We start from the raw sequence: 15545 nt of genomic DNA, 5'->3' as shown, positions 1-15545 counted from the left end.
ATATAGACATGAATTAAAACCTCCAAGGAATGATGCAGATTAAACAATATTGCTTATTTTCACCTTTGTTTTCATGAACTGATACCCTCACTTCTTGTTTTTCAGATTTTCTGTTGGTATAAATGGGTGAATGGGTGCGTTGGTTGAAAAAATACCCTTTTACTACTGTAATTAAGTTGTAAATGAGTTAGGGTGGCAGCCTTCAGGCTGAAACCAGCATTATTCAGAAGTAGCTGGGCTGACCCTAACCACTCCTGCTTTGGCAGTGGAGGAAAACTGGGCCATTTGTGAAACGGGGAATATACAGACAATAAGTATGGACAAATATATTTAAAATATGCTTAAGATTTAAGGAAGATGTATTGAAGGAAAGTTACCATGGAGATACCTATCACGTTACTTCCCCAAACAGAGCCAAGACAAGATTACTGCATGACCTGGGTCATATAGTTTGGCAAAAAAATCCAAAGACTGGACTTCTCCTTCGAAGAGGGCGAGACAGATCCTTTGAAGAGAGGATATATATATTCATATCCTTCGAAGACCAACGTTCTTTACCTGGGGGAGTCACCTCATCCTCTGGAGAGCTTGCTGGGGTTTTAGCTTGAAAAGGCTCTGCTTCCTCCTTGAAATCTCCCTAGACAAGATTAAATCTAAGTAATACCTTCAGTGGCAACTTCACAAATCACTTTGATGGACGGACATACAATCTGATGACCAATCATTTGAATCTATTGATTTATTGATTTGATCTTAATCACGATCTCAGAGCAATCACTACATTGGTCTGCCTTTAATTAGCCCAGTAAAAATAATGAATTAGTCTAGTGATATCCTTGCTCAGGTGTGCCTTCATCTGCTCATCCTTTTTAATCACCCCTGCAGGGAATATCTAGGGTAGGTTTAAGCTATCAAATAGTCACAGAGGTCACAAACCTGAGGGCAGCAGTAAAGTTGGGGAAGGCATATGCAGGCAGCTCAGCTCTGCAGCTCTCCAGTCACCATCTTTCACATCCTGTGAATAAAGTAATCTCCAAGCATGTTTGGTCTCCAGCATCTCCCAAAGATGCCCTGTTGCACTGCTGAATGAGGGGTGGGGAGGGCTTAATCTCAGAAGCAGTCAAACTGGTTAAGGACATCTTCCTCCATGCTGCACCACCAAGGAAGAGAGCACAGGGCATCCTAGGCCCCACACTGGATGATTTATCCTCCCGCAGACTGCACTCATGAGTATGCAGAGCTCTGACTCTTTCCAAGTCCTAAATAAATGAGTTGCGACCACGTAAACTGAAAGAGGTGAGATTTTTAACTGTAAGATTTTGAGTAACACATTGCTGGGATCATGAGCACCCAATTCTCTTCTTTACTTTTGCATTATCATAGTTCTTGGATAACAGGAAAGATCATGCCTCCCATGGGGCAGGTACCACCTGAAGGATAAGTCTTGATGGACTTTAATGTGAGATGCATGCATGGTGGAAAGAAAGTGACAGCTGAAATCCCACAAAAAAAAAAAGGCTCTCCATTGGGAATCTGCACCCAGAGGGCTAGAAACCTTGAGCAGAAGGGCTGAGGCTGTATGAGTGGTGCTGGATGGGAGGAAATGGAGAGAGACGAACTTGGCTGGTGCCCATGGAGTCACCCACCATAAAAGCACAATCCCCACGGCTCCTTACGTCCAGGTGACTCTTCATTTGGGACAGATGGTTTCAAATCCAGGTCAATTGCATACTCAAAACTGAATTAGCAGCAAAAAAACACCTACTACAGAAGTGATCACACTGTGAATGACTATGGGATGCAGCTTTCCTGACCACTCAACTAGTTAACCTTATTCTTTATGGATATTGTCATCTGTTAGCTTCATGAGGAAGCCAGAAGACATCGCCTGAACTGGCTTAAAAAATTATAAACAAGCATTTGTAATTTTTTTTACTGGAGAAGATGTTAGAGGCCCAGTTTAAAGCCAATTTAAGTCAATGGTAGGATTTAATTGGGCTTTGTTTTCAGGCTTGGCGGCGGCCTCTTTTAAAATCACCCCTCTGTTTATAATCAAGACCTGTCCCCATCAGATTTTAATCACTTCTTCCTAGGCTAGACACTGGGACGGGTGGATGACGGTCACTGCTGAAGTCACATACCGCTCGTGTGTTCTTGGCATTCGAAGCCAGGCTGCTTCACTGTTTCCACTGCCGACTGTTTGCAAATGCAGGATTGGAGCTGGGAATGAAGGGAGCGATGCAGAGGCAGGGAGGGAGGGGTTTGGTGGCTGGGCTGGAGTTAGTCACTGCCGACTTCCATTTCCAGATCATGAGGAAGGACTCAAGCCATTTTAGGCATTTTCTTGGACTTCCTCCTCGGCTTTTAATTGAAATACCCAGGAGGGACAGAAGAATCCACAGGCCCTTTTTGCACCGATGTGGCATACTCGTACGCAAGCACAGACGCAGTTGCCCTTCATATTGTAGTGTCAGGCCACCGCTGTCCACCCTTGGATCATCTCATTTGCACAGGATCAGGGAATCTTCCACACGTGTCTTACCTTTTGGAAGTTGATAGAGAGACATTCGCCTTGAAGCAAATAAATTTTAAAGATTTTTTCTTGCAGGGGCTAAATATGCTGGGATGGCTTTACTGTTCTAAACAGAATACATTTAATTTCTATACTTCTGAGGTATATAAATAGCCATATGTGTCTGTACATCTATATATTTGGCAATGCCATGGGCAGGAGGACACAGGAAACGTCAAACTGCAAAATCACAGAAGGCTCCAGCACCTCTGTTTCATTTCAGGAGGAGTTCACATGCCTACATCTAGCAGAGCAAACAAAAAAGACATACGTAGCTGCCAAGACAACCAGCACTTCCAGCCGCCAGACTTTTTGCTACACTACTTACTCTGGTGTTTTAAGTTTTGCATCTCCCCTTGCCCAGCAGCACTGTACTTTTGGCCAGAGCAGCTGTTTGGGACGTTACCACCAAGATAACCCCAGGGAGGTGGGTGGCAGGCACGCTGGGAGCACATCCAGCATGGTCAGGCACGGTCCCTTCTGTCCATTCCCAAACACAGGGCTGATGCTTACCCTGCAAAGCAGCAGCAGCAGAAGCAAGGGGTTGTCGGCGTTGCAATAATTTGTTATGAAGTCAATGTTATAACTCTTCTTTTACCCCTGCTAAAATAACTGATTTTTCTGTGTCCAGGGGAGCTCAGTGTCCTGGTCACCCAGGGAAGCTTCTCCTGGGACTTAGGACTTAGCCCTGCAGCACCACACAGTGTGACCACAGCCAACCCTCTTTTTACAGGGCCCAAAAACCTGTACAGAACGTTTATTAATCACATATATGACGGTGAAAAACTGACCCAAACTTTCTGTCATTACGTCAAGATGTTTGTGAATCTCACACTTTGCATTTTGTTTTCTTGAAGCCGGTTCTTATATAGCAACACATTTGCAGTCACATAAATATTGACAAAAAAGGAGTTACATCAGCCTCGAAACTGTTACTTCTCTGATCAGAGAAAAGCCCTCCATGTTCTTGTAAAAGTTACTTTAAGGTTTCTTCAGCTCTAAAGAAAGACAAAGTGTTTTATCTTTGAAAGCTGAAAGCCACATTAAAAAGTTAGCTGAGATTTGCTGTCTGACACAATTCAGCATGTTTTTTTCTTCTCTCCAAAGCACTAAAAAATCCCCATCTGTAATGCTTGCCGTACCTCCTTGCGCCCTCGGCTCTGTGAGGCGTCTGTATTTAATGTATTTTGTCATAAGTGGGCAGGATGGAGACTTCCCTCTGCGACCCACCAGGCAGTGCTATCCTTCTCTAAGCCACAGACATCAGCTTTATTTTCAGGCAGTCAAACAATATTGTACCCTTGCTGCCAAAGAATTGTGCCAGCCACGACTTTCACCTCTCATTGTGGCCTGCTGGTGGATGAAACTTTTTTTTTTTTTTTTTTTGCAGCTGGTCCAGCCGTCTGAAAACTTTTAAGCTCTGCTCCCAGGTGGCTGCATCCTTATTGTGGTGCCTGTGCTGCATTGGGCAACCGGCCCTCCCCTGACATCTCTGATGGGCTGTTTGTGTCCACCTCTGCATATATAATTCACTGTAAGTCCTGGCATCCCTCTCCCCTCCCTATTCTGAGATCAAAGGGAAGGCATCTGAGACAGCAAAAGATAATGGAGTAAATATCACGAATCAGCTCATAAACCAGCCCTGCTCTGCAGAACTGACCTTTCCGAGGCTTCAGGCAACTTAACAGCGCTGGGAGAAAAAGTGCGCTGCCAGGAGCTGCTACAGCTTCCACCTTCTTCCTGCTCTTGGTGGCTTTTAATAGCATAGCACCACCAGGGGCTGATGGTTCCTTCTCCAAGGCTCCCAGGTCTCCCGCACTGGATAGTCAGAGAATGCGAACAGCAGGTCCAGGGCTGCCTGACGTTGGCCTCCCTTGCTTGAGACCAAGAGAAGAAAACTCAGGGACATTGAAATGTGAGGGTTCATGAGAGAACTGATAAGCCTACATAAATTAGGAAGGTAAGGAACTGAGGCTTAACCCTATTGTTTTACACAGAGTTGTCTGGTTAGAATCAATTGTCTTCTGGTGTTTGTCGTTAATGATTGACTTTTATCTGTGTGTAGAAGGAAAGAGCTCAGGAAGGCATTGCTTTTTCTAGCATATCAAAAAGCCAAGAAAGTACAAGATCTTTTTAGAGAAAAGCACAAAAAGAAAAAAAACAAACAAACAACAACCCAACCAAACCTATATTTCCTGTGGAAATTTTTTCTTCCATGACAACTGCAAACAGCTCAGATTGTGTTGATTAGCTAAGTGTATTATGCTATGAACAACAGGGTCCCATTAGCTCCATCAAGGCCAGTACCCTCTGTACTGAGAACCTCTCAATTCAGTACATTTCTCTGTTGCAGAGTAGATTGCTGCCTGACCCCTCTGAAGGAATCACTTTACATCTTGAAGTATGAAAACCAATAATTCAGAAAATAAAGTTACTTTTCCCCTCTTTGCATTTTGATTGGAGACATCAAACAAAACATCCCAGTTCAGCATATGGAAGAATGTTGTAGCACATAAAAAAATTATTCTGAATTAAGAAATGCTACACGAAAAAACAGCAAAGGAATGGGAGGCATAAGAGAAACAATTGTATTTTCTTCCTTATGAGCATGTGTGGACAGTGGATTTGTATCTGTGGGACAATTCAGGAAACAAATGAAAAGATAAGTTTCGTGTTTAAGCTCAGCAGATTTCAAAGCACATTGTTTGTACCTTCTGCAGTGCAATAAAGCTTATCAAGAACTTTCCCATTGGATAACACAGTCAGAAGAAGAAGAATGTGAACAGCATGCTTCCTCCAGGTTGTTACAATAACTGTAATTCTTTCAGCACAGATTTCCCATGTTAGCTTGAGCTTCATCACACAATGATCATTTTTAGCAGAACATTGTAAATACAGTGCTGAGCCGACCGAGTTGTTCTGAAATTTGCCATCCTTTCACCTTCCACAAGCTCACAGCATGCGACAAGTTCAAGGGCTCTTAATTAAAAATATACTTTCACTCTAGCACCTCTTGCTTTTGTCCTCGTAATACTCTGGGATAAATCAACTGCTGATGTAAATGCACTAATTTCAGTGTAATTTCATTTAGAAGCTAGGAGAGTACTACATTTTCATTTAATGATTCGGACGTGGGTTCTGTAAGGGGGAGTAACATCACCTCCCTATTACAGAGAGGAAAGCCGAGCCTGTGAAGTGAAAGGCAGTGATTTGGCCAGCCCTTGGTAAAGCTGGGGAAGCACGCGAGCCTCTCGCTTCTACTCCACACTTGTGCTTTCAAAGTGAACCGGAATATGAAAACAAGGGATGAAGAGATATACATTTCAGAGCAAATGATTCATCTTTAAATCGCCAGACCTCAAAGCTGCTGTATTTCCTAGGTAAAGCACATCTCTGCCCCACTGTTAAACTGAGAGGTTGGGGCTTGTCTTCTTTTCTTGTTCCGTTCTAGCAAGGGGAGACTGTACAGCATGTTTGTTAGGATTATCATGTTGCATTCGCTAATGAAATAAAGTGGGGGTTTTTTTGGAGAACTTCTTTTAAGCAAAACCATGTGTTCAGGGAGGAAACATTCTTCTGGTAAACAGCTGAGCTCTTAACATTTAGCAACATAACTCTGTGTTTGCAGCTATTGAACACTGTGCGAGCGAGGAAGCCTACGTTTCTGGGGCCGAGGACTGAAAGCATTTTGCTTGTTGTCACAAAGCCAGCTCTCTCTTCTGTGTATACGCGAGATGCAAGAGCCAGCTATTGGACGGTTACTTCTTATGGTTTTAATAAAATTTGACTCGTATCAAAACGCTGCTGGGTTTTAATGTTGATGCCGCGCTGAGCGACATTCTCCGCTCCGGCACATCTGGCTCTTGCTTTCCACAAACATAGCCGCACCTTGGCATTACTTGCAAAAATTGCAGCCTTAAATCATTCCTCCAGCCCTCTGTGCCAGGAAGGACCCTCCACGCACAGATCTCCCTGCTGGTATGGAGAAGGGAGTCATCCCACCTTTGCTCCCCAGGTGCTGTATGAGCAGAGAGCTGCGGTAGCAGGAGGCAGCTGGGGAACAGGAGAAATTATGTGCCAGACAGAGGCCCTGGAAAAGCTCAGGGGAAAAGAGAATGTGGCTGGAACCTGTAAACAGAAACAGGGCTGAGAAGATGGGAATGCTGCCTCCCCAGCTCTTGCCCCCATCCCCCACACCCCCTGCTTTTGAAAACTCTTGCAGGGCTGTGGGGCAAATCCTGCCTAAGGGGAGTGGGGAAGTTTTATTTAGCATAAGTGGTTTCCCAGGCAGCATTAAGGAGGGAAGAAGGTTGGTTGAGTGACTTTTGCAGCCCCAAACTCCCTTTGAGCTGAGGGAGATGATTATTTCTCTGCCAGCTCCTCTCCATGAAGGTGGGATGCTGAGTTCTGGGCATCGCGTTGACCCTGGTCAAGATTCAAGGGAAACTTATCTTGTTCCTTGTAGCCCTCGAAGCAGCTGGGCGTGCTCACAAATTTCAGTCCCTACCAGCTAAGGCCAAACGAGATCCCATGATAAAAGTTCAAGGCCTCATATTCCTCTTATTGCTTTCCTGAGTGGATTCTCATTTTAATTGGACTTCTGGTACTTTCATCCAGTTATCTCAAAGTACTTAATGACTGCTGTAATTACTGGCAATAATGAGCTAATTAATTCTTCTGGGTATTATTTTCAAGAGATATATACTACTATCCTTGATGTAAGAATGTGGAAATTGAGGCAAGGAGGAGCAGTTGCTGGGTATATAAATTTTAGTTTTAACAGTATAATCCTTTCCTTGTTTTATTTGTGTAAGTTTATGTATTTGCTTCTTAGTATGCTTTGTGTTTTATTACTGCTTTCCAGTATTTTTATGTGTTATTTTTTTGGCAGACAGCATTTAGCAACAGTTGGTTGTGTGCGTGTACTAAGGTTCATTTAAGAAAACTACAATGTTTTAAGAAAAATTAACAGTTACTGAAGGGGTTTCGTTCATTTTTTTTATATATAATTGATTTATCTTAACCCTGTTTTCATGAGTTTTCCTTTTTCTTCTTCCTTCTCTTGTTTTAAATGACCTTTTTTTCAGAAGGAAAACCACAAGCAGCATTCTTTTCAATTCGTTTTCCATATACTTCAACTTGTGTTTAAGTCTCCGATATGTAAAGTGAACAGAAGGTGACTTTCTAATATGTAAAGAACTAAGATACGCTACTGGTTGTGAAGCTTGTAAGGCAGAGGTACAGTTTTACTAAGACATCGGTTACTTATATCTCTAATTCATACTCAGAAGACACATGCTAGCTGGGTAGCATTCACTAGAGGGTACATTTGCCACAGTTTAGGTATGCTTTTCTGACCTCATTCAGATGGGTAGACAGAGAGGTAGCCAGAGCAAAGGGGAAGCTACACCAAAAATAAGGGCTTTATTTTGTTTGCCAGATTTTTCTGGTACTTAAATAATTAACTGATCCACACAATACCCTCTGCAGTAACAAATAACTACCCAGTTCTTTAGCTTTTCTCTCCCAGGCTGTGTTTTAACACGCACACAGGTCCTTGGTTTTACTAAGATGAGTAGTGTAGCGCAGTTTCAATGGAAATATGTGCTATATAAAACTGAGCACACATGCAACTATTGGTAGGATCAAGTCTCTAGATAGGAACTAGCATCACAAAGCCCTTATTTGAAACATCTGCTTTGTTCCAAACTTGTTGTTCAGTAAGGCCTTGACTTTAAAAAGTGTTTAGGTGTTTACGTGCACCTTGGTGTCTTTATAAAGCTGGTACTAATTCCTTACTGAACTATGGAGCCTCTAGAGAGTCTGAAAACCTACCATAAGCTTATTTCAGTCAACTTTTAATTCTATGGAGACTTAAAAAAAAAAAAGTTAAAATTGGTCTTAGGTGTGTTTAAAAAAGTGCTTCACAAGTAAGGGAAACGGTCAACCAGAAAAAATGAATTGTGGTAACAAGCAACTTCGATAACTGTGATTTTGGGGGGGAATTTAGTAGCAATAAGAGGCAAAAAAAACTGTGAGAATGAAGAGACCGTTTCTAAGATGATGCTGTTAAGTTTAATGCTGTTATCCTCAACAGGTTTAGTTCTGAGACTTTCTGCTCTGCATTGCTTATTTGTCCTGGCCAGTGTCCCGGCTCACAGAGTATTCCTGCCATGGTGTACAGCCCAAAAGAACCCAAACGCAGTGAAGGGAAAAGCCATGAAGAGCTGCTTCATAGAATCCGAGGATGGTTTGAGTTGGAAGGGACCTCAAAGACCATCCAGTTCCAACCCCCTGCCATAGGCAGGGACACCTCCCACCAGACCAGGCTGCTCAAAACCTCATCCAACCTGGCCTTGAACACCTCCAGAGATGGGGCAGCCACAGCTTCCCTGGGCAACCCGGGCCAGTGCCTCACCACCCTCATGGTGAAGAAATTCCTCCTTATGCCTAGTCCCAATCTGCCCCTCTCCAGTTTATACCCATCGCCCCTCGTCCTACCTCTCCATGCCTTTGTAAACAGTCCCTCCCCAGCTTTCTTGTAGCCCCTTCGGGTACTGGAAGGTCACTATAAGGTCTCCTTGGAGCCTTCTCTTCTCCCGGCTGAACAACCCCAAGTCTCTCAGCCTGTCCTCATATGGGAGATGCTCCAGCCCTCTGATCATCCTTGTAGCCCTCCTCTAGACCTGTTCCAGCAGCTCCATATCCTTCTTATGTTGAGGCCTCCAGAACTGGACACAATACTTCAGATGAGGTTTCACAAGAGCAGAATAGGTGGGCAGACTCACCTCCCTTGACCTGCTGGCCACGCTTATTTTGATGCAGCCCAGGATACAGTTTCCTCACAGCTCCCTATGATTTGAAGGTAACTCTTGGTGGTTAGGCCTTCCAGAGTTCTGTGGGGCCGCAAAGGGTTGCGAAGGACGGCATAAATAACACCTGATTCCAAACTACGGCACGAGAGCCTGCCATGCCCAGCCTGGGAAAAGCAGGTTTTCAGGATCCTGCCTCTTTCTGCAGTGCACACATATTTTGGGGATATTTTTGGCATAAAGCATGATTTTTGTGTGGGTTTTACGTATTTATTGCAACATCAGTGGAAGCCAGCAGCAGCTCGCACATCCCCATGTTGAGCCATGCCTCTGGATTTCCTAGGCTCACAGGCTGCCTGTGAACTGGGGTCCTACCTCCTTCTCTAGTGCACACAGACTTTATTGCATAAAGTGTGATTTTTGTGTTGGCTTTCTTTTTTATTTATTTATTGCAACATTGATACAAGGCAGCAGCAGCTCTCGCATCCCTGCATTGAGCCGTGCCTCTGGATCTCCACACCAGAAAGAAGGGATGTCATCAAGAGGGACCTGGACAGGCTGAAGAAGTGGGGCTGTGAGAAACTCATGAGGTTCAACAAGGCCAAGTGCAAGGTCCTACACTTGGGTCGGGGCAATCTGCGGTTTCAATACAGGACGGGGGATGATGTGATTGAGAGCGGCCCTGCAGAGAAGGACTTGGAGATGCTGGTCGATGAAAAGCTCCACATCAGCCGCCAATGTGCGCTCGCAGACCAGGCGGCTGACCATATCCTGGGCTGCATCAAAAGAAGCGTGGCCAGCAGATCGAGGGAGGGGATTCTGCCCCTCTATTCCTCTCTTGTGAGGCCTCATCTGAAGTATTGTGTTCTGGAATCCTCAACATAAGAAGGATATGGAGCTCTTGGAATGGGTCCAGAGGAGGGCTATGAAAATGATATGAGGGCTGGAGCAGCTCTCACACAAGGACAGGCCGAGAGAGTTCGGGTTGTTCAGCTTGGAGAAGAGAAGGCTCCGAGGAGAACTTATAGTGGCCTACCCAAAGGGGCTACAAGAAAGCTGAGGAGGGATTTTTCACAAAGGCATGGAGAGGTAGGATGAGGGGCGACGGATATAAACTGGAGAGGGGCAGATGGGGACTAGGCATAAGGAGGAATGTCTTCACTATGAGAGTGGTGAGGCAGTGGCACAGGTTGCCCAGGGAAGCTGTGGCTGCCCCATCCCTGGAGGTGTTCAAGGCCAGGTTGGATGAGGTTTTGAGCAGCCTGGTCTGGTGGGAGGTGTCCCTGCCCATGGCAGGGGGTTGGAACTGGATGTTTTTTGAGGCCCCTTCCAACCTAATCTATGATCTCCTAGGCTCATGGGCTGCCTGTGAGCTGGGGTCTCGTCTCCTTCTCCAGAGCAGAGCACACAGTAACGAAACATAAAGTGTGATTTTTGTGGCTTTTTTTTTTTTAACGTATTGATTGATTTATTGCAACATCTCCGAAAGGCAGCGGCAGCTCCCGCATCCCCTGCTCGCTCCCCTGTGCTGCCGAGCTGCCCGGGGACGGGGCCAACCCCCCCCCCCCCGACTCCCGGCCCGGGCTGCCATGTCTGTGGCGCAGCAAGGCCCGGGACCGGCGGGAGGAGCCGCGGGGAGGGATGGAGGGAGGGGACAGCGCGGCGGGAGAATCCCTGCGTTCTCCCTGTAAAAGCGTAAAGGGGGGAGAAGGAGGAGGAAGAAGACGGAGCCTCCCCACCCCGCCCCGCGCTTCGCCTTTAAGGGGCGGGGCCAGCGCGGTTTGCGGAAGCGCCTCGGCAGGAGGGCGGGCGCCGATTGGCTGCGCCGCGGTCACGTGACGCCGGGGCCGAGCGTTTCCCGCCCCCTCCCTTTCCCTTCCCTGCGTTCCATTGTGTGCGCCAGCGCCGGCCCCGCCCCTTCCCCCCCGCGCGCGCGCCCGCCGTGGCCCCGCCCCCTCCCTCCCTGTGCGGCGCGGCCCCGCCCCCCCATTGCAGTTGGCTCATTTCCGGCCGCCGCCGCCGCCGCTCGCTTCCCCCTCCGAGGACTCGGGAGAGCGAAGAAACAACAGCCGCCATTTTGTTTGTGTGTGAGCGAGCGACTGAGGGAGAGGGAGCGAGCGAGAGAAAGAGAAAGAAAGAGAGAGAGAGAGGCCGAGCCGCACGGGGCGAGACAGGGGGAGGGCAGCGCAGGGCAGACGCAGGGGCCCGCTGAGGGGACGGGGAGAGAAGCAAGGAGCCGAGACGACCCCCCCCTCCTGCCTTCTCTCTCTTTTTTCTCTCGCTCTCCTTCCCCCACCCCCTTCCCCCTCGACTTCTTTCTTTCTTTTTCTCCCCAGCTCGGCCACACACGCCCAGCAGCGGCGGCAGCGCCAGGCAGGGGCCGCAGCGAGCCTGCGCTCGGCCCGCCCCCCCCCCTCCCCCCCCTCCTCGCCGGGCAGCACCCCCCTCCCCCCCCCCCTCGCCGGGCAGCACCGAGCACCCCCACCCCTCCATTTAACCCCCTCCCCGGGGCCGGTGGTTCCCACCGAGCACCCCCCAACCCCCCTTTAACCTCCTCACCGAGCACCCCCCAGCCATTTAACGCCCTCCCCCCCGGCTATTTAACCCCCCTCGGGACAGCACCGAGCACCCCATTTACCCCCCCCCCACGGGTCCGCTGCCCCCACTCTAATTTGGGGTCTTTTATTATTATTGTTCCTTGAATTTCACCCCCCCTCCTCTCTCCTCTTTCCGTCCCCTCCCCGACTACCAACCTCTCGTCTTTCCTTCCCCACCCTTGGCAAGAGGGAGTCCCCGCCGCGCCCCGAGGGGGTTTTTCTCCCTCGCTTTCTGCTCCCCAGCCCTTCTCCCGGGGGTCCCGCGGGGACGGGCAGCCCCCCCTTTCCCCGCCCGGCGCCCGCAACCCATCCTCGGCCGCCCGGGAGGGGGGAAGGTAGGCAGAGAAGGGGGGGAGGGGCCGGCTGCTTCCTCCTCCTTCTCCTCCTCCTGCCGCTGCTGTGGGATCGGCCCCTATCTGAGAGCGAGAGAAAGAGGAAGGGGAAAGAAGAGGAGAAGGAGAGGCGGAGGGAGGGAGGCGGGGGGCGAGAGAGAGAGAGAGGGTGTTGAAACCCGCCCCCCACCTTCCCATCCCGCGATCGGTGCTGCCTCCATCAGGACAACAACCCCTCCTCCTTCCCTGCACAACAAGATGTGAAGCGGAGACTCCTGGGACTTATCCTCACCCTCCTCATCCTTACAGCTCCCGTCTCTGCAGCCATTAGCGACGGGCGAGGAAGAAGCGAGTGGAGCTGGGGACGCCGCGCCCGCCTCCCCGCCGCCTCCCCCCCAGCCCCTTCGCTGGCGGTGGGTATTTTTTCGCAGGGTGGTGTTGGAGGGGGAAGGAGCTCCCGCTGCTGCTAGAGGACGGTGATCTTTTTTTCTTTTTTCCTCCTCCTCTCCCCTTCTTCGCCCGCCTCCTTGTGGCGATGAGGAGGAGGAGGACGGCGCCGAGGAGGAAGAGGCTGATGGCGGCGGTGAGGAGGCAGCAGCAGGAGGAGGAGAAGACCCCCCGAAGGCTCAAGATGATGATGGAGGCGAGGAAGCACCACCAGCACAACAGCCGGGATTAATTTACGGAAAAAAAAAAAAACAACCAAAACCCCAAACCCACCAGCCTCTTTTTTTTTTTATTTTTTTTTTTTCCTCGCGGGGGCTTTACCTGCCCTTCCCAGCCTCGCTCAGCCCTTTCGCCTGCGGGAAGCGGTCTCTTCCACCCCTCCAGCCCAGCTCCCACCACCTTCTCCTCGCTTTTTCCACTGCCGGAGCCCGAGGGGCAGAAAAAGGGGAACTTGCCCCCCCTCTTTCCCCATCTCCTGCGCCAGATCCTCCTCGCTTGCCCTCGGCGTTATTGTTGTTCTTCAGCTGACTCGGAGCCCCGAGAAGAAGGGTGAAGCTTTTTGTGGGTTCACCACCACCACCCCCCCCCCCCCGGCACCGTCTCTCTGCTCTGAGGGATTGTCTAAAAAAGAATTAAAAATGGCCGAGAATGTGGTGGAGCCGGGCCCGCCTTCAGCCAAGCGGCCTAAACTCTCCTCACCGGCGCTCTCTGTCTCCGCCAGCGATGGCACAGGTCAGTCTCGGGGGGCCCGGGCCCTCCCTGCCGCAATTACGGCCCTTTTCTCCCCTCTTGTGCCTAAATCTTCTCCTCCTTTTTGCCTCTCAGCTCGTGTCTGCCTTCGTCCTTTCCGTCTGTCTGGCTCTCCCGTTTTCTCTCCGATTTGCGTTAATGGCATAAGGGAGGGTGTTGGGGTGTTTCTGCCTTTCTCTTTTTTTGGAAGTGATTGAAAGCAAAGCTGTTCGGTTTATTGTGATTTTGATCAGTTGCAGATAAGTCATTTTCGTGTCTTTCACAGCTTTAGTTGTTACCGAGCTCCTTGCTAAGCACATACCTTTAACGCCAGTTGCAGAAATTCAGAGTAGTCCTAAAGATGATGCTTTTGTGCACTTTATTGTTGAATTACGTTCGTACACGCAAATATGTCTTGTTTCTTATTTTGTTTTTCCTATACGAGGTTTTTCTTACCGCCTATTTAGAAACGAGATTTATTCTCTGCCGTTTTTCTCGTTTTCTTCTTACACGCAGCCTGCTTATTTTATTTACTTTTTACAACCTTCGTGCTCTTCCTTGTCCAAAGATACCTAAAAACTGGTGTTCTGATTCAAATAGACCATCAACCGTAGGAAAAAAACCGGCTAAACCCAAAATCTGGATCCCGTGTTTGGAGCACAAGGTTTATCGCGACTCTTATCTTCTTAGGAATGAAATGTTATTTCACCTTATTTGCATGAAGAATCAATATGGAGTATAGTTCATCTTGCATCTCCCGTTTCTCTTCTGCGAGACCAAAATGTCTGAAATTCCCCTGTAGACTTCAGGGCTGAGAAGATAAAGGGGCTTTTCTGCAGTCCTGCAAAGGTCTGATGCTGCTTAGGCAAGGTAGAGGCTGGGAATCTTGGGTGTCCTGGTCCTTAGTAAACGTGAACTGGTTATACTGGGAGGAAAGGGGTAACAAAAGGGCTGTTCAGCTTTTTAATGCTCCTTGTGAAGCAGATGAGTATTTGATGTCATTTTTCTACGAGAGTACTTGGTCACCTGTCCCGTAGGAGTTTCTTTGAAGTCACTTTAGATCTTTTTAGCTTATGGGATGTGGAAGAAGCCTCCTACTGCCAGGGTCTGGCAAATGGTGGCATTTCTGAAGCCACCGGTGGTCTTGTTCGATGCAGTTAACAGCTGGCAAGGATAAGGAAGAGTTGCTTGGTTTTGGGGTTGTGTATTTTCTTTTAGAAACGTTCCTCTTTTGACAGTAACCAGAAGGTTTTAGCAGCCTGCTTTTGGTTGAGGTGTGGATATGATTCTACTTGGAATCATCTTCCAAATCTTGATTTCTGCATTCTGTGATCACAGTGAATGGCGTACTAGGTTTGAAAAGTTTGTTTGTAACTTTTAGAGCACATTAGGTACAGGCAGTATGATGTGCTAACTGGAGGACGTGACTATTCCTAGTATCAACAGGTCTCTAGTAAGAGAGTTGGAAGAGCGTTGGAGAAGCTGCTCTTCAGTTAGAGCTGGCTGTTGGGTTTGTGCTGGACTTGGAAACCAGTACTTAATCCAGTAGTGGTGGCTATCTTGCTCTTTTTAGAGAGGTGAGATAATGCATTTTGCAAGAGAAGTCCTGGTAGTTGAAAAGTATGGAAGTGAGGCGTATTTTGATTCAGATGAATGCACGTATCTAAGTTAAGACATTTTAGGTAGTTTGTGAGTGTGTTTCAGTTTAACACGTTCAGATTTCCATGGGATGCTTAGTTTTTTTAATAGTTAGCTTACTGGGCAGCTTCATAAATGAACTTCTTACAGTTATGGTGAAACTCTGGCTGTTGGAGAGTTTTGGTAGTGCACGAACAGGATAATTTTTCTCAAAGTGATTGAGATTGTCATCACCTGGTAGCTACGCAGAGATTTATAGTGGTGTTAACAATATTTGTGCTATATAAAAACTTACAGGATTCTTACTTTTCTGAATTATTTTTTTTTTTGGTTGGCAACTTCTTACCCAGGTTTGGGACAGTTCCACTTTCTGTGTTTTTTAGCATGATTTAATATCTGTTTCTTTAATTAAATTGAA

General features: G+C 47.7%; 1 protein-coding gene across 5 annotated transcripts in view; it reads left to right on the top strand.

Annotated features, from left to right (window-relative positions):
* The first annotated feature begins 11380 nt into the window (after positions 1–11380).
* Positions 11381–15545, top strand: part of EP300 (E1A binding protein p300) — a 68152-nt gene continuing 63987 nt past the window's right edge. The window contains exons 1-3 of one of the 5 annotated variants that reach the window (XM_069854502.1): positions 11381–11471; positions 12623–12726; positions 12857–13492. In XM_069854502.1, the coding sequence (XP_069710603.1) occupies positions 13399–13492 (94 nt within the window). In that variant the 5' untranslated portion in view covers positions 11381–11471; positions 12623–12726; positions 12857–13398. Of the gene's footprint in view, positions 11472–12053; positions 13493–15545 lie in introns of those variants that run through there. The other 4 variants (XM_069854491.1, XM_069854479.1, XM_069854523.1 and 1 more) reach the window with 4 other exon arrangements.

This window comes from Phaenicophaeus curvirostris, chromosome 1 (genome assembly GCF_032191515.1).
Source record: "Phaenicophaeus curvirostris isolate KB17595 chromosome 1, BPBGC_Pcur_1.0, whole genome shotgun sequence".
Classification (NCBI taxonomy): domain Eukaryota; kingdom Metazoa; phylum Chordata; class Aves; order Cuculiformes; family Cuculidae; genus Phaenicophaeus; species Phaenicophaeus curvirostris.
This window is presented reverse-complemented; position numbering and strand designations above follow the sequence as displayed.